Source organism: Elephas maximus, chromosome 7 (genome assembly GCF_024166365.1).
Source record: "Elephas maximus indicus isolate mEleMax1 chromosome 7, mEleMax1 primary haplotype, whole genome shotgun sequence".
Classification (NCBI taxonomy): Eukaryota; Metazoa; Chordata; class Mammalia; order Proboscidea; family Elephantidae; genus Elephas; species Elephas maximus.
The window spans coordinates 125,982,497-126,007,542 of record NC_064825.1 but is presented as its reverse complement, the minus strand read 5'-3'; the positions used below and the strand labels follow the sequence as shown (position 1 = coordinate 126,007,542).

General features: G+C 46.4%; 1 protein-coding gene, 1 long non-coding RNA gene and 10 other non-coding genes across 13 annotated transcripts; 11 read left to right on the top strand and 1 right to left on the bottom strand.

Annotated features, from left to right (window-relative positions):
• Nucleotides 1-5,687: 5,687 nt before the first annotated feature.
• On the bottom strand, nucleotides 5,688-5,879 carry LOC126081293 (U2 spliceosomal RNA). The gene has a single exon (XR_007518340.1). It is a non-coding gene; the product is annotated as a U2 spliceosomal RNA (small nuclear RNA).
• Nucleotides 5,880-7,992: 2,113 nt separating this feature from the next.
• LOC126080963 (uncharacterized) lies at nucleotides 7,993-11,300 on the top strand. 2 transcript variants are annotated; one of them, XR_007518269.1, is made up of 11 exons: nucleotides 7,993-8,043; nucleotides 8,374-8,428; nucleotides 8,688-8,848; nucleotides 9,075-9,125; nucleotides 9,464-9,496; nucleotides 9,857-9,896; nucleotides 10,089-10,123; nucleotides 10,337-10,374; nucleotides 10,786-10,832; nucleotides 11,071-11,102; nucleotides 11,193-11,300. It is a non-coding gene; the product is annotated as an uncharacterized LOC126080963 (long non-coding RNA). The 2 variants fall into 2 exon arrangements; XR_007518268.1 differs by having other exon boundaries at nucleotides 7,994-8,043; nucleotides 9,860-9,896.
• On the top strand, nucleotides 8,484-8,557 carry LOC126081343 (small nucleolar RNA SNORD26). The gene has a single exon (XR_007518383.1). It is a non-coding gene; the product is annotated as a small nucleolar RNA SNORD26 (small nucleolar RNA).
• On the top strand, nucleotides 8,933-9,005 carry LOC126081341 (small nucleolar RNA SNORD27). Its single transcript, XR_007518381.1, has one exon. It is a non-coding gene; the product is annotated as a small nucleolar RNA SNORD27 (small nucleolar RNA).
• Nucleotides 9,319-9,394, top strand: LOC126081339 (small nucleolar RNA SNORD28). Its single transcript, XR_007518380.1, has one exon. It is a non-coding gene; the product is annotated as a small nucleolar RNA SNORD28 (small nucleolar RNA).
• LOC126081347 (small nucleolar RNA SNORD22) lies at nucleotides 9,614-9,745 on the top strand. The gene has a single exon (XR_007518387.1). It is a non-coding gene; the product is annotated as a small nucleolar RNA SNORD22 (small nucleolar RNA).
• On the top strand, nucleotides 9,952-10,018 carry LOC126081338 (small nucleolar RNA SNORD29). Its single transcript, XR_007518379.1, has one exon. It is a non-coding gene; the product is annotated as a small nucleolar RNA SNORD29 (small nucleolar RNA).
• On the top strand, nucleotides 10,192-10,261 carry LOC126081344 (small nucleolar RNA SNORD30). The gene has a single exon (XR_007518384.1). It is a non-coding gene; the product is annotated as a small nucleolar RNA SNORD30 (small nucleolar RNA).
• On the top strand, nucleotides 10,534-10,601 carry LOC126081345 (small nucleolar RNA SNORD31). Its single transcript, XR_007518385.1, has one exon. It is a non-coding gene; the product is annotated as a small nucleolar RNA SNORD31 (small nucleolar RNA).
• LOC126081346 (small nucleolar RNA SNORD22) lies at nucleotides 10,875-11,000 on the top strand. The gene has a single exon (XR_007518386.1). It is a non-coding gene; the product is annotated as a small nucleolar RNA SNORD22 (small nucleolar RNA).
• A 4,231-nt stretch (nucleotides 11,301-15,531) lies between the features above and the next one.
• WDR74 (WD repeat domain 74) lies at nucleotides 15,532-24,898 on the top strand. Its single transcript, XM_049892278.1, has 13 exons — nucleotides 15,532-15,606; nucleotides 16,402-16,602; nucleotides 18,321-18,670; nucleotides 18,753-18,859; nucleotides 18,950-19,071; nucleotides 20,568-20,643; nucleotides 20,765-20,911; nucleotides 21,059-21,160; nucleotides 23,242-23,342; nucleotides 23,434-23,489; nucleotides 23,807-23,952; nucleotides 24,090-24,146; nucleotides 24,684-24,898. The coding sequence occupies exons 3-13, from the start codon at nucleotides 18,607-18,609 to the stop codon at nucleotides 24,858-24,860; spliced, it is 1,155 nt and encodes a 384-aa protein (XP_049748235.1). The 5' UTR covers nucleotides 15,532-15,606; nucleotides 16,402-16,602; nucleotides 18,321-18,606; the 3' UTR covers nucleotides 24,861-24,898.
• On the top strand, nucleotides 15,772-15,962 carry LOC126081342 (U2 spliceosomal RNA). The gene has a single exon (XR_007518382.1). It is a non-coding gene; the product is annotated as a U2 spliceosomal RNA (small nuclear RNA).
• Nucleotides 24,899-25,046: the final 148 nt, after the last annotated feature.

Here is a 25,046-nt window from a genome sequence, read left to right as displayed (position 1 = left end):
GGATGCAGAATGTTTTCTTAATAGATTTTATTATGCCAATTGATTTAGATGTCCCCTGAAACCACGGTCCCCAAACCACCGCCCCTGCTACGCTGGCCTTCGAAGCATTCAGTTTATTCAGGAAACTTCTTCGCTTTTGGTTTAATCCAGTTGTGCTGACCTCACCTGTATTGTGTGTTGTCTTTGCCGTCACCGAAAGTAGTTCTTATCTACTATCTAATTAGTGAATATCCCTCTCCCACCCTCCCTCCCTCCCACCTCTCATAACCATCGAAGAATATTTTCTTCTCCGTTTAAACTATTTTTCGAGTTCTTAAAAAAAAAAAATTTTTTTTTCTATGATAGTGGTCTTATACAATTTTTGTCCTTTTGCAACTGACTAATTTCACTCAGCATAAGGCCTTCCAGGTTCCTCCATGTTATGAAATGTTTCACAGATTCCTCACTGTTCTTTATCGATGCATAGTATTCCATTGTGTGAATATACCATAATTTATTTATCCATTCATCCGTTGATGGGCACCCTGGTTGCTTCCATCTTTTTGCTGTTGTAAACAGTGCTGCAGTGAACATGGGTGTGCATATATCTGTTCGTGTAAAGGCTCTTATTTCTCTAGGATATATTCCAAGGAGTGGGATTGCTGGATCGTATGGTAGTTCTATTTCTAGCTTTTTAAAGAAGCGCCAAATGGATTTCCAAAGTGGTTGTACCATTTGACATTCCCACCAGCAGTGTAGAAGTGTTCCAATCTCTCCACAGCCTCTCCAACATTTATTATTTTGTGTTTTTTGGATTAATGCCAGCCTTGTTGGGGTGAGATGGAATCTCATTGTACTTTTAATTTGCATTTCTCTAATGGCACCTGTTATTTTCTGATAATAGTCACCCTAGTGGATGCAAGGTGATATCTCTTTGAGGTTTTTTTTTTAATTGGGGTTTTGATTTGCATTTCCTTAATTAATGATATTGAGCATCTTTTCATGCTCTTATTGGCCATTCGTGTATATTCTTTGGAGAAATATCTATTCTTTTGCCCATTTTTTTATTTTGAATATTATGTTTTCAGTGAAAGTTTACAGAGTAAATTAGGTTCCCATTTGACAATTTCTATACACTTTGTTCAGTGACATTAATTACATTTTTCACAATAAGTCAACATTCTCTTTCATCGTATTTTGTTTGTTCCATTTCCAGTACTCTAGTTTCCTTGCCCCCTTATTTTCTCTTCTTTGCTTTAGAGTAATTACTGACCTTTTGGTCTGATATAGACTTTTGTTTGTTTGTTCAATTTTTATTGTGCTTTAAGTGAAAGTTTACAAATCAAGTCAGTCTCTCATACAAAAATTTATATACACTTTGCTATATACTCCTAGTTGCTCTCCCCCTAATGAGACAGCACACTCCTCTCCACCCTCTATTTTTGTGTCCATTCAGCCAGCTTCTGACCCCCTCTGCCTTCTCATCTCCCTTCCAGACAGGAGATGCCCACATAGTCTCATGTGTCTACTTGAGCTAAGAAGCTCGCTCCTCACCGGTGTCATTTTCTATCCTATAGTCCAGCTCTGTCTGAAGAGTTGACTTTGGGAATGGTTCCTGTCTTGGGCTAACAGAAGGTCTGGGGACCATGACCTCCAGGGTCCTTCTAGTCTCAGTCAGACCATGAAGTCTGGTCTTTTTATGAGAATTTGAGGTCAGCATCCCACTGCTCTCCTGTTCTCTCAGGGGTTCTCTGTTGTGTTCCCTGTCAGGGCAGCCATCAGTTGTAGCCAGGCACCATCTAGTTCTTCTGGTCTCAGGCTGATGTACCCTCTGGTTTATGTGGCCCTTTCCGTCTCTTGGGCTCATAATTACCTTGTCTCTTTGGTGTTCTTCATTCTCCTTTGGTCTAGGTGGGTTGAGACCAATTGTTGCATGTTAGATGGCCACATACTAGCTTTTAAGACCCCAGACACCGCTCTCCAAAGTGTCTTTTGCCCATTTTTTGATATATTCTGATATTAAACCCTTATTAGATAGATGTATGAATACCAAATGTTTTCTCCCATTCTGTGGGTTGTCTTTCCACTCTCTTATTAGTGCCCTTTGATGCACAAAAATTTTTAATTTTAATGAAGTCCAATTTATTTTTTTGTTGTTGCTATGCTTTTATGGTGTCATAAATTAATACATTATTTGATTGATAACTTTCATTCATCAAAGCACACCTGAGAGTCAGCCAGCACCCATATCTTGGTTTCTAATACCATCCTGCACGGGAAATGGCTGATTCGAAGGCTAGGGCAGTAAGTATACTAGGTGAGCCAGGAACATCCTTGATAATAGTTTCTTTTTTAATACTTGGTTGCATCAGCAAGAATAGCTTGCTACAGTGGTGGTCATTCTGTTCAGTTTATTTGTGTCCCAGAGACTTTCAGATGGTGCATTTAAATTTCTCTTCTCCTAAGAGATGGCTGGTTGCATTTCTCCCCTTTAGTCTCATTTTGTCTTATGGGCCTGTCTAATCTTTGTCTGAAGGTTGAACTCAGGAGTGACTTCATTACTGAGCTAAAAGAGTGTCTAGGGGTCATCTATATACTCTTCTAAAAGAATTTTGATTTTGTTTTTGATATTTAAGTCCTTAATCTACCCAAACTTAATCTTTATACGTGGCAAGGTAGAGGGCCAACCTCATCTTTTTTCCAAATGGATAACCATTTTTTTCCTTTCCCTGTTGACCTGACATCCCCACTATCATACAACAAAGTTGCATATGTGCATGGAATTTCCTGGGTTTTCTATTCTATTCCATTAGTCAATTTCTGTTTATCCCTGCACTATACCACACTGTCTTAATGATCACAATTTCATGATGTTTTATATCTAGTAGGACAAGTCCCTCATCCCTGCTATTTTTTGCCCTTTACGTTTCATTTAAGTTTTAGAAATACCTTAACAAGTTTCAGAAAAAAGCGTCAGGACTGTTAGTAGAAATGCATTGAGTTTAAGTGTCGATTCTGGAAGAACTAACAACCTCGTGATACTAAGTCTTTCTGTGTATGCGTGTGATATACCTCTCCACATATGTGTTGTTAGTTGCCCGTCAATTCTGACTCATGGCAACTCCACGTTACAGAGTAGAACTGCTCCATAGGGTTTTCTTGGCTGTAACCTTAAAGAAAGCAGATTGCCAAGCCTTTTCTTGTGGTACCACTGGGTGGGCTCCATATATTTATGTATTCTTTAATACCACTTAGTAAAGTTCTGTACGTTTCCCTGTAGGGGTCTTGCACAACTTATTAGATTTATTTCTAGGGATCTGAGTGTTTCTGAAACTATTATTAAATGGTAACATCTCTTTAATTGTTTCCTAGTAGCAACTGACATTTGCATATCAAATCTTGTATCCAGCTACCTTGCTAAAGTCTTCTATTATTTCTAATAATTTGTCTGTAGTTTTTGGGGAGTTTCTACGTAAGTGATCATGTTATCTACAATCAATGACAGCCCTATTTTTTCCTTTCTAAACCATACGCTTCTAATTTATTTTTCAAATCTTACTGCATTGGACATTTGCTTCTCTCTGTATGCCATGAGTCCCTCAAGGAGCCCATTTCCTCTCAAATCTATTTAAATGGGTCGCAAACCTAAATTTTCAGCCCTAATTGCTCACATTCAATCAGTTCTATACTTTTAACTATCCAAAATTATTCTTGTCATCTTGCAGTCTCTATGGCTCCCTACCATCCTCCCCCACTTCGAGTACGACAGTTCAATCAGTGACATCTTCATTTCTCCAGTTTTCTAGGTCAGAAGCACTTGGGCAACTTTCTCTGTTCTTAGCTCTTCCCATCCTCTATTTTCACTGCTAGTATCAGCCCTGTCGCCTTATTAACATAATTACAATATCTCCATTTAAAGAAAAACAGAAACTACCACTGCCCACTATCACACAATTCTCTAAACCCGTTGAAAATGGCTCCAAGTCTCAGACCAGAAATGTTCTAGTTCTTGCTCCTATGTTCAGAATTTCCACTCCTGCCTCATAAAATGGACAGGTAGCAAATGGATTGATGCAGAAACCATGGATGTTGGAGCCATGAAATCTTTTTTTTTTTTTTAATTGTGCTTTAGATAAAGTTTTAAAGAGCAAATTAAGTTTCTCAAACAATTAATACAAGTTGTGTGATACTGGTTGCCAATCACACAAAGTTAGAACACTCTCCCCTTCTCAAACTTTGGTTCCCCATTACCAGCTTTACCATCCCCTCCTGCCTTCTCATTTTGCTCCTGGGTTGGTGTGCCTCTTTAGTCTCGTTTTGTTTTATGGGCCTGTCTAAGCTTTGGCGGAAGGGTGAACCTACGGAGTGACTTCAGTAATGAGTTAAAAGGGTGTCCAAGGGCCCGACTCTCACGGTTTCTCCAGTCTCTGTCAAACCAGTAAGTCTGGTCTTTTTTTTGTGAGTTAGAATTTTGTTCTACATTTTTCTCCAGCTCTGTTCAGGGCCCTCTATTACAATCCTTATCAGAACAGTCAGTAGTGGTAGCCGGGTACCAACTAGTTGTGCTGGACTTAGTCTGGTGGAGGCTATGGTAGTTGTGGTCCGTTAGTTCCTTGGATCAATCTTTCCCTTGTGTCTTTTGTTTTCTTCATTCTCCCTTGCTCCATACAGGGTGGGACCAGTGGAGTATCTCAGATGGCCACTCGCAATCTTTTAAGACCCCAGACGCTACTCACCAAGGTTGTGCAGAACATTTTCTTCATAAAGTATGTTATACCAGTTGAGGTAGATGTCCCCTGAGAGCTATGAAATCTTCTTGAATACCAGAAAAACTGAATTAGACCATTAAGTTATGACGTGTCCAAATCTTGCTTGAACTTAGACTATCAGGTTCCCCTTCTATCATCCGCTATACTACATGAGTTTTTCTAATAAAAATTTGATCATAGCACCACCCTCTTAAAATCTTTCAATTGATTGCCTGTTTTTATAAACTTAACATGATCAACAAGGTACTGAGAGGTTTGCCCCAACCCCATATTTCAAAACTTATTGCCCCACTCACACCTCACTTTGCGCTCCCAACACAATGGCCATCTTTTGGTTCCTTGAAGAGGTCTCTCAGGCCACAGGGTCTTTGCAACTTGTGCTATTCCCTCTCTGGATTACGTATATAGAGTATAATTTACTTTTAAAATCTTCATACATTAGGGTATTCTATCTTTTTTAACTGATAGGAGACATAATCAAGAAAGTTTGGTGACCGCTGCTTTAATCTGCAGTTGTTGTGGTGTGCCGTCAAGTCCATTCCAACTCATAGCGACCTAATAGGACAGAGTAGAACTGCCTCATAGGGTTTCCTAGGCTGTAATCTTTACGGGAGCAGATCCCCAGGTCTTTTCTCCCACAGAGCAGCTGATGGGTTCAAACCACTGACCTTTTGGTTAGCAGCTGAGTGCTAAACCATTGTGACACCAGGGCTCCATTAATTCTGCGATTATATGAACAGTTACTAAAATAACAACTAGTTGTTGGAATCATAGATATGTTCATCAGCCTAGTTCTGGCCATGTTTCATATGGTTTCCACTATCTCTTGTAGGTCCATAATCAAATCTTTTACTAATCTGGTTCCCACAACTTATCATGTTCATCTTTCCAAAAGAGACACAGTTTACCAAGGTTAAACCTAACAACTAAATATTCCCAGAAGAGTGCACCATTCCTGGAAGCACCGCATACCAGGCTGATGCGTGGGGTGGATGGCGCAAGCTCCTATTATTCATTCTCGGTGTTTCAAAAATCAGTTGAATCCACTGTCCTGATTAGAGGCCATATCCAATATTAAGTTGAAAAGAACAAATACCACACGTGATCTTAGTCAAAAGGCCGAGAAGTGATACTACCCGTATCAACTCCTGGTCAGCCCTTCCCATCCCTTCTTCACTCAGTTCACAAAAACAGCATGTAAACTTGCCCTTACAATCTCCCAAATCCTCAGCTCCCCAAAGATTAGGTTAGTCCTTCTCTGGGAGAGCTCCCGAATGTAACACTCCTTCACAACCCAAGAAACTGTCATGAAATTGGGCACTTTTCTCCACAGAGGTGAATATCTCCCCCAGCTTCCATTTGTATCCTTCCTGCTCCATTAGGCGAGACAGTGCCTCTTACTGCCAGAAGGGGTCAGGGTTGCTCCATGAGCTTGCTCTCCAGACCGAAGTGCGAGCCCATTACGGGTCAATGAATTGCGAAAAGATCATTTAAAAACTTATATAAATTAATAAACACATGGTGGTTTGGATGTCTCTGGGTGTCGCAAACAGTTAAGTGTATGACTACTAACCTAAAGGCTGGTAGTGCAAACCCACCCAGGGGCACCACGGCAGAAAGGCCTGGAGATCTGCTTCTGTAGCGATTACAGCCAAGAAAAACCCTATGGAGCAGTTCTACTCTGTAAAAAATGGGTTGCCATGAGTCAAAAGGAAACCCTGGAGGCGTACTGGTTAAGAGCTACAGCTGCTAACCCAAAGGTCGGCAGTTTGAATCCACCAGGTGCTCCTTGGAAACCCTATGGAACAGTTCTCTGTCCTATAGGGTCGCTATGAGTCGGAATCAACTCAAAAGCAAAAGGCATTTTTTTTTTTTTTTGAGTCAAAAATGACTTGACAACATCAAGTCTGATTTTGAATGCCCCTAGTTCTCACAAGCATTCAAGAGCTTGACCTAAAGTTTGGTGGTTCGAACCCAGGAATAAAGGCCTGGTGATCTGCTTCTGAAAGATCACAGCCTTAAAAACCCTGTGGAGCAGTTCTACCCTGCACACATGAGGTCACTATGAGTTGGAGTATCCTGGATGGCAACTGGTTTGGGGTTTTTGTTTTTTTTTGGTAAATATGAGTCCTACTTTCTATCTTGTATTTTTAGTAAATAGGGTTACAGTAGTGATTTGCACAGATATGATCTCGGACCTCTGGTGGCTAGTGGTTAAGAGTTCCGCTGCTAGCCAAAAGGTCGACAGTTCGAATCCACCAGCCGCTCCTTGGAAACCCTATGGGGCAGTTCTACTCTGTCCCGTAGGGTCACTATGAGTCAGAACAGACTTGACCGCAACGGGTTTGGTTTTTTATCTTGGATCTCAGGGATTTTATTGTGATGGGGAAGGAGGGAGTGGTGGTAAGGTAACTCCAGGGAAGCAGGGGTCTTATTGGCTATATTAATGGGTTAGCCTCTTTACACGTAAATTACCTCGTCTATAAAATCGAGTAGCTACCGTTTCTATCTTCTAACATATGCATGTGAAAGCTGGACAGTGAGTAAGGAAGACCGAAGAAGAACTGATGCCTTTGAACTGTGGTGTTGGCGAAGATTTTGAGGATTAAAGTAATTAATTCATATGGTGTGCTTAAAAAGCTCCAGACGTCAGGACAGCGATGCCCAGTCAGGAAATCAGACCTTGTCCAAGACAACGTGGAGCACTTATGTCCCGACTCACTTTCCCGAAACGGCCTCACCCCGCGCCCAGGCCGGCCCAGTACCTGAGTCGCCCCCCGCGCTGGGACACTGGTCAGGAGGCCCGGAATGCGCGCCGGGAAGCGGGCGTGGAGCCGCGACGACGCCGGCCGAGGGCTCAGGAGGCAGAGGTTGGGGATCCATGGGGGCAGACTCTCCACAAGAGTGGCGGATGTGTGGCGGAAAGGGGGCCTCACAGGACAGGATGCGAGAGACAGGTGGATGCGGCCCAGGTCGAGCTTCAGCCCAGAGTCGGAACGGCCTCACGTTCCAGTCATTCTAGGAGTGGGCGTGGGCTGTCCCCACCGCTGTGTGCACCTGCGCGCTACCCTAGGACGCATGCGCGCCTTTTCCCCGCCCCAATTCGAGGAGGTGCGCTCTGGGCCCGCCCCCGCCCCGGACGTTCCTACCCACAACTCCCCGGGCTCGCACGCCCTCTCTTTATACGCGTGCGCAGTTCATAGTCCCGCCCCAAATCCCGTGAGCCTGTGCGAGGTGGTATTTAAGGGTCTTGCTCAGCGTTTTCTTTCTCCTTTTTTGCACGGTTTTCCGTAAGGTTTGTAGTTGTGGCCGTTTTGTTGATCGCGTGGCGCGTCTTGGGCCTTGGCTCTGCATTGAATATCTGGGAGAGTGGGTGGCGGATTAGCGGTAGTCTCGCACGTGGCCGCGGCACGGCGGGGCTTTGTTAAGGACAAAATGGTGATGGCAGGACATGCTCGCGGCCCTCCCTGTGATGAGGATCTTCTCACAGACCTGTACTGAGCTTTGTGAGGATAATTAACTCTGAGGATACAGGGCCCCGGACAGCCGATGTCCCACGCCGTCTTCTCCAGAAAGAAGGGGTTGCTAAATACCCACTGTTAACCTAACGTTTTATTGTCTGCAGGAAGAGGCGTGTTTTTGAACGTTTGAGAACCTTGAAGAGACCTCCGTTTGTTGGAGTAAGTGATTGTGCCTGTGTTCTGAGTCTGTCTTCCATTGTTGATGGTATAAGTGCTATGAGGATGATTACTTGTTGAACTCTCTCTTTCTGAAGGATTAGTGGAGAAGACTTTAAAATTCTGAATAGCACCACCTGCAGCAAATGTCTGGTTTTTTTTTTTTTGGAGTTTTATTTTTTGGCGTGTTAATTTGTTGATATAAGGTGGTTGGTATTTTCAGGGTATATAGCTCAGTGAAGGATGTGTTTCATTTTTTCAGGTGTGGTTCAGCTCAGTAGAGCTTACTGGCTGGATAATGGGACAAGACAGACCCTTGTACAAAAGATTAAATATAACTGGGCCTGAAAGAGCATGTGGTAGTTCACCTACAGCAGTCTCCTGGTGCTGTTCTTTAAATCCAGCATTACGGTGATCTTTCAGGTGGGTATCTAATGGTTTATGTCATTAAGGGGAGAGATGGAATACAATGGAATTTCATTTGTGAGTTCAAAGTGCACTGGTCACTATCCATGATGAAGTTAAAAATGACAAGCATATGGCTGAATATAACAGGTGATGTCACCTTCCTGCTGAGAAGTGGACCAGAGTACTCAAAGGTTTTTAAATGGGTCTTAGGTACATTGTAACACCACTTTCCTGTCTCCAGCATCTCATCACAGATCCTGATGAATTCAGGTGCCTCCCGGAGTGAATGCAGGTAATTGTCCAAGTGGGGACTTGGGGTGTCATCTCCCCAGTGTGACCCTGAACCAGGAGAGTAAATGGCTGAGCATTGTAATCGTTGCTTTTTTGCTCTTTCTGGCTTGCTCTTTATGGAATAATTTCCTGGGGAGAGGGACAGCAATACAGTTTTGGGGAGGGTATACTCACTTCTCCATGCACGTGTCACTGTCAAATGATTTGAATTGATAATGCTGATGCTCTCTGAGGTATGACAGTTAATAGCATGTTAGAGTTCTGATGGCAGTTGCTGGTGCTGAAAAAATTTTGTTCTGCCTTAATTTAAAAAAATTAAAAAAACTTATTCTTTCCTAGGTGGTTGGATGAGGCTATATTCATCTGTCTTAGGTAAGCTGTTTGTGATACTTTTCATAACAGCACATGCCCATGTAAGCCTTTGGCTTGATGCAACGTAGACTGCCACCCATCATCCAGTGGCTTTTTTGTGGTTGTTGTTGTTGGCGTTACCAGTGAGGAAAACAAATATCTTGTTTTAGGCTCCTTGTTCTCTCACCCCAGAACCAGTAATGGTGAACCCACTGGGGCTAACTGGGAGGGAGAATGAGAACTTTTTCCATAAGGAACTGTCTGAGATACACCAAGTGCTTACAGAATTTCCTTAGTTTTTCTTTGCATACCCATTAATTATAAATAGCTTTTCTGTGTTTTGGATACTGCCATGATAACAGTGATTTTCTGATTTAAAAGCAGCACATGGATACCAGGGAAAGGACTCCAGAGCTGAAAGGTGAGTTGGGTTTTTTCTTTTTTTGTCGCATGACTTAATGCCACCTAGTAGGCAGTTTCTGTGATGAATTAAACTAGCTCACTATGACTTACACAATGAAAACATTTGAACACCTGAGAAACTGGAGAAGACATGACGGGGGGCTACTGTGTGTAAGGATTTTTTTCACCCACGGCCTCGTCCTTTCTCTAGGTACTGCTGGCAATGAGCTCCTCATTGGCTGAAAAGTAAGTAATTTAAATACGGTATGTGCATGTGGCATATAGGGTGGGGAAAGGTGCTTTCTCAGGCTCTCCTAAATGATGACTTACATGGAATCTCGTTCGGCTGATAACTTGCTGTTGAGACTCGGAAATCTGATTTTTCAGGGAATAAGGGGTTGGGCAAGAACACTTTAACTGAGAGTGGGTGCATTGCTGACTGAGTCTTGTTTGTTGTAGGTGCATCATCTTGCCTGGTGCCCTAGCAGTGATTTGAGGTAAGTGTTTTGCATAAAGGAGCCCTGGTGGCTCCGTTGTTAAAATGCTCAGCTGCTAGTTGAAAGGTTGCCCGTTCAAACCTTAATATAAAACATCTGTGCTTGGGTAGCTGTACCAAGACTGCCAGTCTAGTCCAGAGTTTTACTGGCAACTGCCTGATCACCAGTGATGAGTTGAATACCGCCCCAGTCTGATCACTGTGACTGAAAGGTATTTCTGAGCTGTGAGCCTGCCATGCCAGTGACAAGTCCTAACAATAGCAAGTTAAGTGGGTTTTACTGTGGACAAGCTGGTAATCTCTGTAGGTATTGAACACCTATACAGCGTATACGAGGGTGCTTTTCCTTTAAGCAACAGGAAGTCTTGGGATGATTGAGAAACTTAATTCATCATCTCTTAATCTTTTTCAGGGAGACTAGAAGCTGTGTATCTATTCAGCCCCAGTCTGGGGTTAGAGGTGAGTAAACATGCGCTTCAGCAGGGCTAAGTAAAATTCAGATCCCGATGAAGAAACATGTACACGTCTTACCTCCTGTCCTGGTCCCAGAGCCTGTAAAGGTGAACCCACTGGGGCTGGCTGGGGGAGAGGAGGAGAACTTGTTCCAGAAGGAACAGTCTGAGGGATCAAGGGGATTTCTGTAGCTGGGCTGGGGCGGAGTGTCCACCTACTGAAAATCAGTTGTTCATTTTTTCAGGTCTCAGGAAAAGAACAAGGTGCATTTAAGTGGTAGGTGTTTTGTTCAAACGTTTGTTCGGACTATGAACAAAAAAGTACCTGGACGCAGCCCTTTTAACGTTTTTCTTCTTTCCTCTGCAGGAACCAAAGTCTTGGATGTTACGTTGAAATTGGTATGCGTGCAGTCATTTTAGTTTGTCTGCTGCCTCTAAATAAAGCCTGTTATTTTTTTTTTTCTTTCAGTGGACCTTGAGTGGTTTTTGTGTTTCCATGGGTCTAGCCTGGCAAATAAAATGAGCCCTGAGAGTTTGCTGTCATGGGATCTGCCCAGCTTAGTTTGACAATTTGCCTAATGCCGCCACATTGCATAGTTCAGGGAAGAACACTCAGCCTCACACACACTAGCCATCTTAACGTTGCTGATCGTCATCCAAGCCTAAGTACACGGTCGCCCTTTTTTCGCGCACATCAACTATCGCCAGTGAATTCTGTGTCCACTTAAGTAACTCCAGTTTGTAGGGCATCTTAAGTTCAAACATACTTGGACTAAAAGTTCATCTTGGTAGGCATACACTATTATATCTGAGCATTAATTTAAGGAAGTGGAGTCACTCAAACACCATACTTAGTAGTTCACCTCCAGAGAAGCACATTTAAAATCTCAGAGAAGTCAGGTGGGGACTAAGATGAAGTAGTTGCAGCAGGTAAGTAAGCTTTTCCAGAAGATCTGCTCTACAGCTGAGGTCACCATGAGTTGGCAGCCATCATGCATTAGCTCATTGCACCGGTCTTGGCAGGCAAGTGCCAAACCGTCTGCAGAGAACAGACTTGTATGTGCATTGTCCACTATCGCAGAGGGAATAGGGGAAATGGTTACCCAAAAGTCCCTGGGGGTTAACTACTAGACAAGGCCACAGGTTTTAGAAGGTGAGGCCGCTACTTCAAGTCAGTATTCAGGTCTTAGGTACACTGAGAACTGCCCAATAGGGTTTTCTAGGCTATAATCTTCACGGGATATTCTATAGAGTTGCTCGTCAGGGTTGCCTTAAAGGCAGTGGGTTTAGTTTATCTGGTGGTGCAGTAGTTAAGCACTTCAGGGAGAGGTTGACGGCTCCAGCCCACTAGCCTCTCTGCAGAAGGATAATGTGGCAGCCTGCTTCTGTAAAGCTGTACAGCCTCGGAAATGGCTGTTTTCTCTCCTACGGGGTTGCTGTGGGTTGGTTTTTATGGGTAGTCAGGGAGAGCAGACTTTCAGGTCTTTGTTGGGGATGTGGGTGAGTTCCAACCGCCAACCTGTTGGCTGAGCACTTGGCTGCTGCACCACCAGAGCTCCTTAACCCCAGACTAAAAAACCCAGCGCCTTCGAGTCGATTCTGAGTCAGACTAGGGACTACTTATTAAACTAAGGTAGAATAAAGTAGCCTGGGATAATGTGGAGAGATTGGGATGGGGGGCTGGGGAGGAGGCATAAACCAGAATGACTGAGACTTGCCTGCTCACATTTCGTTTACACTGATAACAGGCTGGTATCTCCAGCCTGCACCTTTTCCTTGAGTTCCAGCTACAGCCAAGTGTTCACTGGACCTCCCCACTTGGTGTCCAATCAGACTCCAGGACCTTCATTTTGTGCCCTGCCCCCCAAGTCTGCACCCCCAGTCTCTCCACCTCTGTAAGTGGCACCAGCACCCTCCAAGCTGCTGTGTCACAAACCTAGCCATGTAATCAGCAGACATCCCAAGGCCTTTTTTTTTGTCTTGATTGACTGCTGTCTGGTTACATTCTAAAGGAAAAAACCCAAAAACCAAACCCAGTGCTATCGGGTCGATTCCAACTCGTAGCGGCCCTATAGGACAGAGTAGAACTGACCCATGGAGTTTCCAAGGAGCGCCTGGCGGGTTTGAACTGCTGACCCTTTGGTTAGCAGCTTCCAAGGAGCGCCTGGCGGGTTTGAACTGCTGACCTTTTGGTTAGCAGCTGACCACTCGGGCACCAGGGTTTGCCAGCCAACAAATAAGATTATTTGACACAGTGCAGTGGCTCTCAAACAAGGGACGTTTAACAATATCTGAAAATGTGTTTGGTTGTCACAACTGGGGGAGAAGGGAGGTTGCCACTGATAACTAGTGGGTAAAGGCCGAGGATGCTGCTAAACACTGTACAATTCACAGGGCAGCTGCCCCACCCGCAGCAATGAATTTGCTTTTGCTCCCTGTGTTAGTTTCTTGCTGCTTTGCACATATACAAACTTAGTGGCTTAAAACAAAACAAATTTATTCTCTTACAATTCTGGTGATAGACTTACACAGTGGGTCTCACTGGGCTAAGATCAAGGCGTCCGCAGGGCTGCATTCCTTTCTGGAGCTTCTAGGAGAGGATCCGTTTGCGGTTCATGGAGGCCGTCCACATTCTTTGGCTAGTAGCGCCCTTCCATCTTCAAAGCCACCAGTAGCCCGCCCAGCCGAGTCTTTGTCAGGCAGCATCACTCTGACACTGATTCTCCTCTCTCCCTTCGTGATCATTCTGGGCCCACCAAGTACTCCAGGATAATCTGCCCATCTCAAAATCTTTAATTTAATCATATTTGCGAAGTCCCTTTTGCCATAAAAGGTAGCATATTCACAGGGTCCAAGGATTTGGACGTTGGACATCTTTGGGGGACTTTTATTCTGCCTACTACACCCCTTAATCGGATGCCTCCCTGGAAGCTCTGGGCTAACATGAAAATTTGTAGAAACTGTTTTTGATCATTAACACCAGGGACAAAGTGCTGAGAAACCTGTTCTCTAAAATAGGGGACTATCAGAAACGTTGGTGTTTGGAATCACATCAGGGACAATGGAACACCCTGCTCTTGCCTGAAGGCTGTCAGCCATGTGTGTCATTCTGATACAGAGATGCGGCCACTATTTCCAACTCAGGTGCAGAGCTTCAGTTATAGGGGTACGTGTCAGATTTTACAGGGATTATTAACAATCCCCCTACCTTTTGTGTTCTGGGAAAGGCTTAGGGCAAAGAACCACCCTTCCTCCACAGGACTTAGAGAAGACTCACAGATGCCCCTGTTGTTTACCTATGACAGGGCCAGACACAGATCCCCCAAACTCCCATTCTTTGCTTCATAAATGATTTAACCGTTCATCCTATTGATCAGTCAGAACAACGTGCTTGTTGACCAAACTTCCCCCAGATCCCTGGACTTTGGCCAGCATGCGACTACTCCCTAAGAGGCCCTCCAGAGAATAGTCTGGCCTCAGGGTAAAGTGTCTGACTCCACTTTTCCCACATCCAGTTTTTTTTAGCCTTGTTTACCAGTTGCCCTCTAGTCCATTCTGACACACGGTGACTCCATGTGTGTCAGAGTAGAACTGCGTTGCAGGGGGTTTCAATGGCTGATTTTTCGGGAAGTAGGTCGCCAGGTCTTTCTTCCATGGTGCCTGGGGGGTGGACTCAAGTCACCTTTTGGTTAGTAGCAGTCAAACACGTTAAGCATTTGCACCATCCAGTGACTCCTTAGTCTTGTTTACTGCTGTCGACAAGAAAGGAACCCTGGTGGCACAGTAGTTAAAGCGCTCAGTTGCTAACCCAAAGGTCAGCGATTCAAACCGACCAGCCGCTCCGCGGGAGAAAGACGTGGCAGTTCGCTTCTGTAAAGACTGGAAACCCTATAGGGAAGTTCTACTCTTGTGCTTTAGAGTTACTATGAGGCAGAAGCGACTCCTCAGCAGCGGGTTCAATAGGTATTAAAAAAAACTAAAACAAAAAAACACTTTTCCTAAGGAGACTTGCACTACGGTCAGTGTCCTCCCTGTTGTAATTGTTTCTCTCCTCTTGCTGCTTTCACAAATACTCCTTTCGAATAAAGTCTCTCCTTCCTAAATCCGGATTTTTATTTGAGACGGGGCTTCAAACATCACATTTCGCATTTGTACTAACAGTTTCCAAGGAAACGAGACCTCCAGTCCTTCCCAGCCAGGGTCTGATATTTAGCCCTTTCACAGAGCCGGGCTTTGCTTTGCGCCTGTAAAACAGCCGCTGTATTTGGCCACCCTCCCTCCCCCAAGCCCCGGAACAACCGTCTCTGCTTAACCACTGGGCCACCAGGATACAAGCAGGAAGGGGCAGATGGGATGAGGTGGACACTAAGGTAAGTCAGGGGACAGGTGCTGCAGGGAACTCAGAGTCCCAGGGTGCCCAGGGAAATAGGATCAGAAAGGAGCTGGCAGAGCAGGGATCCCAGCCAATTCTTCGGACTCCAAAGCCTGTGCTCTAACCGCCCCGCGGCCGCTCCAAATGCTCTCCCGGGAGAGGGACGCGGTCACAGGCCGCACCAAGTCGGCGGCGATAAAAACTAGGCTGGGAGTCTAAGGCCACAACTCGGGAGAAAGTGACACCATACGGGGATCGAAATCACGTGTTGTGCGTGGGCCAATCCCAAGAATTAAAAAAAAGAGAGCGAGCGAGGGAGCGAGAGAGCAGAGGGGCGGATTTATGCAAAACTGACTCTGAACCATGCCACGTGAGCACGCAAGCAACGCGGTTAACACTCCAATTTAAGGTTTGTTTTCAAAAGTCTACCACTATTACTAAGTAACAGTAATGAAAAATCTGTCTTGAGAAATGTTACTTATTCGAAAAGAGTCTAATAATTACATTACGACAGCCACCATAACTGTAAAAGGAGGAGTGAGGGTGAGGCCAGCTGGGCCGGGATGAAGTCGTTATCGCTTCTCGGCCTTTTGGCTAAGATCAAGTGTAGTATCTGTTCTTATCAGTTTAATATCTGATACGTCCTCTATCCGAGGACAATATATTAAATGGATTTTTGGAGCTGGGAGATGGAATAGGAGCTTGCTCCGTCCACTCCACGCATCGACCTGGTATTGCAGTACTTCCAGGAACGGTGCACCCCCCCCGGGGGGAACTATGGTTATGAAAAAGCAGACGAAAAGTTATTATATTTATAACAATGTTTGTTTTAGTAACGATGATTGAAAGTTTATTGGGAAAAGCGTGCTTTTACGTGATTAACTCCAGAAACCAATGTTTTTGCTGTTAGTTTTTTTTGTCGGGCGTTATAGTTTTATAGGTTTTTTTTTTAAGAGGAGTGTTTGTGGGTTTTAACTAGCTGAAGGTGAAACAAAGAAGGCTGGCGTTTTTCCTGTCAGTTTTATCTGACTTTTTCCACTAGGTCAGTTTACCGTGGGAGCTTTCGGAACGGAAGGTGGAATACTTGACACTGTTGTTTATCATTGTGAAAGTGGCGGAAGACCAGCCGGTGTTTCGTTGTGTTGCGCGCAGAGTCAGTATTTAACAATCTTTGTATGTGGACTTGGTATTACTGTACTTTTAGGAACGGTGGCCTGGTGGCACGCTAGCTAAGCTCTCGGCTGCTAACCAAAAGGTCGGCGGTTTGAAACCACCAGCTGCTCATCCGGGGAAGAATGATGTGGGAATCCGCTTCCGTAAACATCGAAGCCTTGGAAACCCAATGGGGCAGTTCTACTCCGTCCTGGAGGGTCGCCATGAGTCGGAATTAACTGCACGGCAACAGGTTTGTTTCGTTTCGGTATAGGGGGCAGAAACTACTTAGTCCATTCGTTTTTGTTTAGCTCAGTTTTAACCTAGGTGAAACGGGGAGGCCAGTCATCTATCCAAATCAGCCCAAGAGGCCAGGTGTCTTCCTGACCAGGGACACTGCACAAAAAGGAACCAAAACAAAGGAAAGATAGGATTTTAGGGAAGGAGGGAGTTTAGTTTTAAGTAAAGCAATGTTGATAGGCTCAATGCAACCTAGCGCTGTGTGCAAAAGGGTCAACATTGGGTCTGGACTGCGAAGTGCAGCCCCGGCTGAATGTAGAATGTTGTGCTCAGAAAACCCTTATCAGAAGTTCTGCAGCTGACTTGGAAATTAAGGCCACTTCTCTGTGTCAAAAGGATTTAGATCCTCCAGGCAAGAGTGGAATGTTTTCTTTAAATTGTTGTAAAAACATATTTAACATATTTGCCGATTCAATATTTTTCGGTACAATTTAGTGATATCGATTACATGAACTATGTTGTGCAACCATCACCGATAATAGTTGCCAAACTTCCCATCACAGATATTTTTTAATGACATAATTTCAAACGGCATAGCTTCTGATAGTCTATGATTTTAGAGAACAAAATTTCTCAGTAAGAAATCCGTAGTCACTCAAAGAGGAGTCGTTATGCAATTTTACAGCAGCAGCTTATCTTTGGGAGTGTTTAAATGAAAATAGTAGAGTCCTTTACACAAATGTTTATTAAGTGAATATTTATGCTAGCGGAAGGAACCTGGCCCAATTAGTGCCAAATTCCCCATTAGGAAGGAGAGAAAAGGCTTTATAGACAGTCAATGAAATTCTGTAACAAAGAAATTTTAAGTGATTAGTAAGGTGAACAAAGAAATTCTAAGCAATTGGCTAAGTAAGAAGTGTATAATTTGGAGAAAGGGATTATAAAAAGTGGAGAAAGCTAATTCATTGGGTACTTTGAAGAATTGTTTTCTCTGGTTGAGTTCACTTTGGTTTACTGAGTGAGAGAGGGGCTCTAATTTACAAGCTGATAATAAACTAGGGTTCTTTTAAGAAGCCCTGGTGGCGAAGCGGTTAAGCAGCTCGACTGCTAACCAAAAGGTTGTAGCCGGGGAAGAATAGAGCTTGTACACAGGGTTACTCTGAGTCGGGAGCGACTGGACTGCACCTAACAAGGGATCCCAGTAAGCCTTGGGGGCAGTTCCATTCTGCGCCATAGGATCGCTGAGTCGCAATCGACTCGACGGAAATGGATTTGGGTTTTTGTTTGTTTTTTGGTTTGAGTCTCAATTAGTGTCTTCCAACGTTTATGGGTATTTCATTTCTTGTAATACTCATTTTATCCAAGACACTTAATATAGATCTGGTACTACTTTGAAATTAAACAGCCGTGAGGGATGCCCAACGTTATCTCAAATTCAGCCAAATTAATGGCTCGATTTTTAACTGAACAGGAGAAATATTCATTTCTGTTCACCGTGCAGATTTTTACTTTCTCATCACCAAGCCTCAGTACAAGGAAATAAAAACGAGGCCCCACCCCACCTCCCAAAACAGAGCTTGTTTCAGATCGCCGGGTTTTTCTTCGTTTGGCTCGCGTGTTTTACACTCGAGGATGAAGCCACGCACCACTGCGCCACCAGGGTACAAACAGTAAGGGGTAGATGGGATGAGGTGGATAGTTTCTGAAGTAGCTTCTTTTTTCGTCTAACAGCTTAATTACACAATGCAGAGCAAGGAGACAGATTAGCGCTGACTCGACAGATGCAAGGTCCACTCCAAGTGCAAAGAAAAAAAAAGTTACTTTTCAGATTCCCGTAAACAAGCATCTTTTGATTTTAATTTCGTAAAAAGCAAAACAAGCTGGAGCGGGTAGGGGATCAACACATTTCCGGCTCTTTAAACTCCCGTAACCTGCATTTGTCTGGACCGGACGCGGCGCCCACTGGTGACGCAAACACCGCGCCGGAAGTACAGGCCGGGGGCCCCTGAGAAATGTCATGGCGGCTGCCGCTGCGCGCTGGAACCACGTGTGGGTTGGCACCGAAACAGGGATCCTGAAAGGTAGGTGGCGGGGCCGAGCGTCGGGGGGTGCGGGGGGTCGCCCTCTCGCGACCCCGGCGCACCTGACGCCCGCGTCCCGCAGGGGTGAACCTTCAGCGCAAACAGGCGGCGAACTTCACGGCTACTGGACAGCCGCGACGCGAGGAGGCGGTGAGCGTCCTGTGCTGGGGCTCGAGCGGCGAGACCCAGGTGAGCGGTCGGGAACCGAGCCGGAGCTGGGGGACCGGGGACGCGGCACCCTCGCCCTCCTCGCTATTCTGTCCTCCTCTGCTCCCCCAGGTACTGGTGGGTTGCGCGGACGGGACGGTGAAGCACTTCAGCACTGAGGAGGGCATATTCCAGGGCCAGAGGCACTGCCCCGGCGGGGAGGGCACGTTTCGGGGCCTCGCCCAGGCCGACGGGTAAGACCGATCCCCTCGCTGAACGCTTGGGAGAGTGTTGAGGCTCCCTCAGGACGGCCTTATGTGACACGGGCCTGCTGAGTGACAGAGACCTGGAATCGTGCCTTTGCTCATTTATTCCTTTAACAAGCCTTTGTTGAATATGTACTGAGTTCCAGACACTGGGCAAAGTGCAGGGACCGCAGGTAAACCAGACACGCAGTTCTGTCCTCATAGAACTTGCATCTTCTTGGGTTTTCTTTCTGGCTCCACCATAACTTTTCAGGTGATCCCGAGCAAGTCATTTAATTGTTTTGAGCATGTTTTTAAACCGATACTGACCACCACCAACAAGGTGGTGAGGGTCCTAAAGTAAAGGTTAGGAAGGTGTTTGTGATTAGGTTACTCATCCAGGCTTCTGAGAATGATGAAACAGGTTATTTTAGGCTGCATAGGTTTGGTAGTGTTAATTCTGATCGATGAGGCCTGGAAGGGCTCTATGGGGTGTGGGACATTTGAACTGGGCCTTGAAGGATGGGTAGGATGTTGACAGATGGAGAAGGAGGTGAGGGTATTCTAGAAAGAGGGTACTGACTGAGGAGAGACAAAGATTGGTCGCAGGCTACAGGGTCCATCTCAGGGACGATAAATAGCATTTGGGGATTGAAGCCGAGGAAGCATTTTCATAGAGTGGGCAAGGTAGATCGAGATTAGATGCAAAGGGCTTTAAGTGCCAAGTTGAGAGATTTGTACTTTCATACGTGGTGGGGAGGTGTTGAAGGCTTTTGAGCGGGAAGGGCTGTGGTCAGAACTATGAACCTGTAGTAGTGTGAAGGATGGACTGGAGAGAGAGCTGTTGGGAGAGTGTTGCCTGAGAGCCTGAACTGGGGTGGGGGGGGCAGATGTGAGAAAGAGCATAGGCACAGGCTGTACAGAACCTTGAAACAGATTTATTTGGACTTTATAGGAGGGATTCTTTAAAGAAGAAACTGATTTTAGTGCCTGGGACCCAGAACAAGGAACTTGAGAGAAACTGGTGTTTGACTTTGGCCGAACCCTAAATCCAAACCAGCCTCGTGTTAGTCCTTTCAGAGCTACTGATCCTGATTGCTGGTAATTGATTTGAGAGTCAGAAGGATCAGCAGGCCCAGGTGCCCTGAGACGTAGCTGTGGACTAGCAGAAGCACTCTGCTTTGGAGGATCACAGACTTGATTTCCAGTTCTGGTTCTGACATTTATAGCTGAGCAGGCAAATATTGCAATTTCTCAGAGCTTCAGTCTCCTCGCATATAAAACTAGTAAACCCTCACTCTGTTGAGAAAATCATAGGAGGTAAGAGACAAGCAAAGTGGAAGCTGTCAAGCCCTACCCAGACATTACCCAGAGGCTTTCTTTGGAGCTGGGCTGGTGGAAGGGAGTCTCCCTCCTAATGTGAATTTGGGAGTAGGTTGGCTAGGGTCCGAGCTAGAAGACTTTTCCTTTTTTTTCCACCAACTCCATCCTCCCTCTACCTGCAGCAACCTCATCACATGTGTGGACTCTGGGATTCTTCGAGTCTGGTGTGACAATGACAAAGAGGCGTCCTCCGACCCAGTGAGCCTCCCCTGACCTGATGGTTGGAGAATGTGGGGTTGGGGTAGGAGCCTGATTAGGGCTTTGGGGGAGGGAGGCTTGGGGTCTCTGAGACTGACTCTTCATCTCGAATTCTTGGCAGCTCCTGGAGCTGAAGGTGGGCCCCGGAGTATGTAAGATGCGCCAAGACCCAGCACACCCCCATGTGGTTGCCACTGGTGGGAAGGAGAATGCGTTGAAGATATGGGACCTGCAGGGGTCTGAGGAACCTGTGTTCAGGGCCAAGAACGTGAGTGATGGGTGGGGAGGGGCTGGGTCCTAGTACCAGGGATGCTGAGGTCACTGACTGAGTCCGAGGCCAGATAGACTTTAGGGGGTAATGAAGGGGCACACTGAGTCCCCCACAAGCATGTCCTCCAACTACCCATTCCACCAGGTGCGGAATGACTGGCTTGACTTGCGGGTTCCCATCTGGGAACAGGACATACAGTTCCTCCCTGAGTCACAGAAGCTTGTTACCTGTACAGGGTACCACCAGGTGAGACACCCCACCCCAACTTCCTCCTGGGCTTAAGCAGCCTCCTAGAGAAACACCCTCCCTGTGGAGGCTGGCTCTCTTGACTTGGCACAGCTGCCCTTCTCAGGAGCCTTTTTCTATCCCTGAGGTCTTATAAGAGAGAGCTCTTCCCCAGCCTTCTCAGCCGCACCACTGAGCCAGTGACCTTCCCATACTACCTTCTGGGATGGAGTTTCCTGAACTATGGCTATTCCTTTCCTTCCTACTGGAATAAAGGAGAGGAGAAGGGAGTTCCTCTTCACAGTGGGACCCATAGGCTGCAGGTGTCATGAGAGGACATTGGGCTGGCAGTGTAGAGAACTAGGTTCTGGGTTCTGATGCTGCCTCTCGTTTGCATTGGGGCCCAGGCCCTCTTCCCATCTCTGGCCTCAGCTGTACATGAAGGGCTGGACTGGGGAACATGACAGTTATTTCATTTGAAGTCCTAAGACCCAGACAGGGCTGGGCCACTGTTTTTTGCCCTGTTTCCTTCACTCCTGCATATTTGAAGTCTAATCTTGGTGATATGCCTCTGCTCAAAACCCACAGGAGGGCTTCCTCTCTCCTCCCTTGTTCAGGCTGAATTTCTCTGCTTGGAATTCAGCACCTTCTGACAATTGAACTGACTTGCTTTTCCATCCTCCTCCCCCTACATGGGCAGATTGCAGGGAGGGCATGCAATGCTGACCGTGGCAGTGCTGCCCTATTCCCCAACCTAGGGGACCTGTCCCTCAGCCCTGTCCATTTATGCTTCTAAGTAAGCTTGTACCTCAGTTTTCACAATCCTGCTAAAAAAATGTTCTAGTAGCGCCTGAAGTCCTCTAACTTCAGGAGGAGGAGACAGAATCACCATCAGCCCAAAGCTGATTCCTATGAGGTGGAGGTCAAACATACCCCCCTCTCCAACTTCTTTACCATTTCCGACACCAGCCAACCGCATCCCCTCTTGCCCCCATGGCGCACTCTGCTTCTCTGCGGGGTTCCGTAAGTCATTGGAACAGCCACACAACTCAGGCCATACTTACAGTTAAGTGGTTTACTAAGGAAGTAACAGGATATCAGAATCAACAGGCTGCAACTTAGGATCAGGATCCGGAAGCATGTAAGCAAAGTCTAAAAGACGCCCCTGAGGTGGAAGGCACATCACTCCCTTCTTCAGTGTAAATAGCTCCCGGCGCCTCTTGGCCATGCAAGCAAGCAGGCCCTTCTCTCTGCCATACACGCCCCCTCAGCCATGCACGCCTCTTTGCCTTTGGCCACCCTGCTGTCAGCCTCTCTGCTGCTAACTGATCCAGCTTATAGCCAGTGTAAAAGCTTTGTTCAGCTTAGCTGCATTCCTAGCTGAAGGTTTCTGCTGTCATTTTCAACTCTCCCCCAGGGCCAACCTGGGCCTGTTGCCACTGGCTGTGTCGCAAGACCCCTTCTGGGCTTCTTGATGCCTTCAGTGTTACAGGCCTTCACCTGTGTTACAGCTCTTTTAGGAGGTTCCTCGCCTCCTGTCTGCTGCTTCTCTCTTGCCTGTCTTGTCTTTTCTCCCTTCTGAAACCTCTGTGGGTTTGGCCACTTATATAAGCAAACTCCTTATCAGTTTCAAGGTATGGCCCTCCCGGCAGGGCCACAGACTAACCAATCCCCTTTGTGGACCATAGTCATTTGATTTGCATAGTCTGTAGTCACTTGATTTGCATAGTATATTGATCAGTCCTTACAAGGTGCATACCTATCACAGGATAGGCTACAGCCCAGGACCAGACAAGAAGTATCAAACCAAGCCGTTTACAGTTTACCCAGGAAATGTTAGTCAACATGGACAGAAGTAGCAAACCCTTAGGTAGAAAACCAGGGCAAAGGTAACCCCTCAGGGCTTAGTGGAAAAATCTCAAGCTGTTTTTCCTAAGAACCAAGGCAAAAGGCCACATAAAGGAACTTATTTCACCACACCTGCCCACCTCACAGGTTGGTCTGAGACTGGGTCATAAACAAACAGCACAGGAAGATGTGGAGAAGCCCAAGGAGGGTGTGCGGGCTGAGGGTACTCTTATGATGACTCAGTCTTCCTCCAGGTCCGTGTCTATGATCCAGCCTCCCCCCAGCGCCGGCCAGTCCTTGAGGCCACCTATGGAGAATATCCGCTGACAGCCATGACCCTCACTCCTGAGGGCAAGTAAGTGCCTGGAGGGGTAAAGGTGGGTGGCGGGGGCTCAGGGACGGCTCCGGGAGGTTCCTGCTGACGCACTTGCTTCTGGTCTCTTCAGTTCGGTGATTGTGGGGAACACGCATGGGCAGCTGGCAGAAATTGACCTTCGGCAAGGTAAGTGGACTAGAGGGTGAGGGTGGGGAAGAAGGCAGAATTCCTTCTGAGGCAATGCAATGGAGTGGTTGTTAGCTCTGTTCAGGTGCCACATTGCCTGGGTTCAAATCCTGTTTTCACCAAAAGCTGCTGGCCTTGCCAAATTACTTCAACTCTCTGTGCCTCAGTTTCCTCACGTGTAACATGGAGATATTACTGGTAATTCCTGTCTCTGAGTTACATTGAGGACTAAATGTTGAGATGTAAAGTGATCAGAACAGCAAACAATACGTGGTTGTTGGCTGGCCAGCTAACACTGATACCCCTGCTGTCCCCAGGGCGCCTCCTAGGCTGTCTAAAGGGGCTGGCAGGCAGTGTCCGAGCGTTGCAGTGCCACCCTTCAAAGCCCCTGTTAGCCTCCTGCGGCCTGGATAGAGTCTTGAGGGTGCACAGGATACGGAACCCACGGGGTCTGGAGCATAAGGTGAGAGCCCGAACCTTTGAGCCTTGCCCGTTCTGCCTAGTTCACAGTTCCTGGAGCCCACTGGCACCTGTGCCCCCATTCATTTTTCCATCTACTTCAGCATGCCTGGGCTCCTTAAGTCCCCTCATCTTTTGCAGGTTTATCTCAAGTCTCGGCTGAATTGCCTCCTTCTGTCGGGCAGGGACAACTGGGAGGTGAGCTACTGGATCTGGGAATGTGAGAGCAAAGGGCATGTATGTGAGGATTTCCCTCAGAGAGAAAAAAGTGGCAGCTGGAACCCAGATCTGGAGCTGTCCACTTGCCTGCCAGATTATTTCATTTCTCTGACAGGTTTTAATAGTCAGCCCTGACAAAGTTATTGCCAAGAGTGACATGTCTAAAAGCATGGACCGAATTGGTGTCCCGGGTGCAGAAAATAAAGATGATGGTGGTGGTGGGATTATCTTCCCACTAGGGCTTCCACAGAGGAGCCTTGGTGGCACAGTGATTAAGCACTGCGCTGCTAACCAAAAGTTCAGTGGTTCAAACCCACCAGCCACTCCTCAGGAGAAACGTGTGGCAATCTACTGTAAAGATTACAGCCTTGGAAAGCCTATGGCAGTTCTGCTCTGTCCTCTGGGGTCGGTATGAACTGCAATCAACTGGTTGGAATGGGTTTAGTTTTGGCTTAGGGCCTCCTTGTGGGTCTGTTACTTTGCCCCTGATTCTTCAGCTTTCCTCCCGTTCACCAGGATGAGCCCCAAGAGCCTGAAGAACCCGACAGGGTGTCCCCAGAAGACACAGAGACGGATGAACTTTGGGCTTCCTTGGAGGCGGCTGCAAAGCGGAAGCTCCCTAATTTCAAGCAGAGCCAAGGGGCCCAACAAGCCAGGCAAAGAAAGAAGAGACCTAGATCCACCAGTCCCTGAAAACCCTGTACCCACTTTGTAAATAAACATCCCAGCACCCGCCATGACCTGAGCCTTTTGTGATGGGAGAAAGGGAAGAAGTGGCTTGGGATAGGAGAGCTGGGGCGGCACGATTTCTGACGTCACAAAAGCCGGCGAAGGGCCCGCGGGGCGGGCGGGTGGGCTGGCGGGGCTGGCACGGAGTGC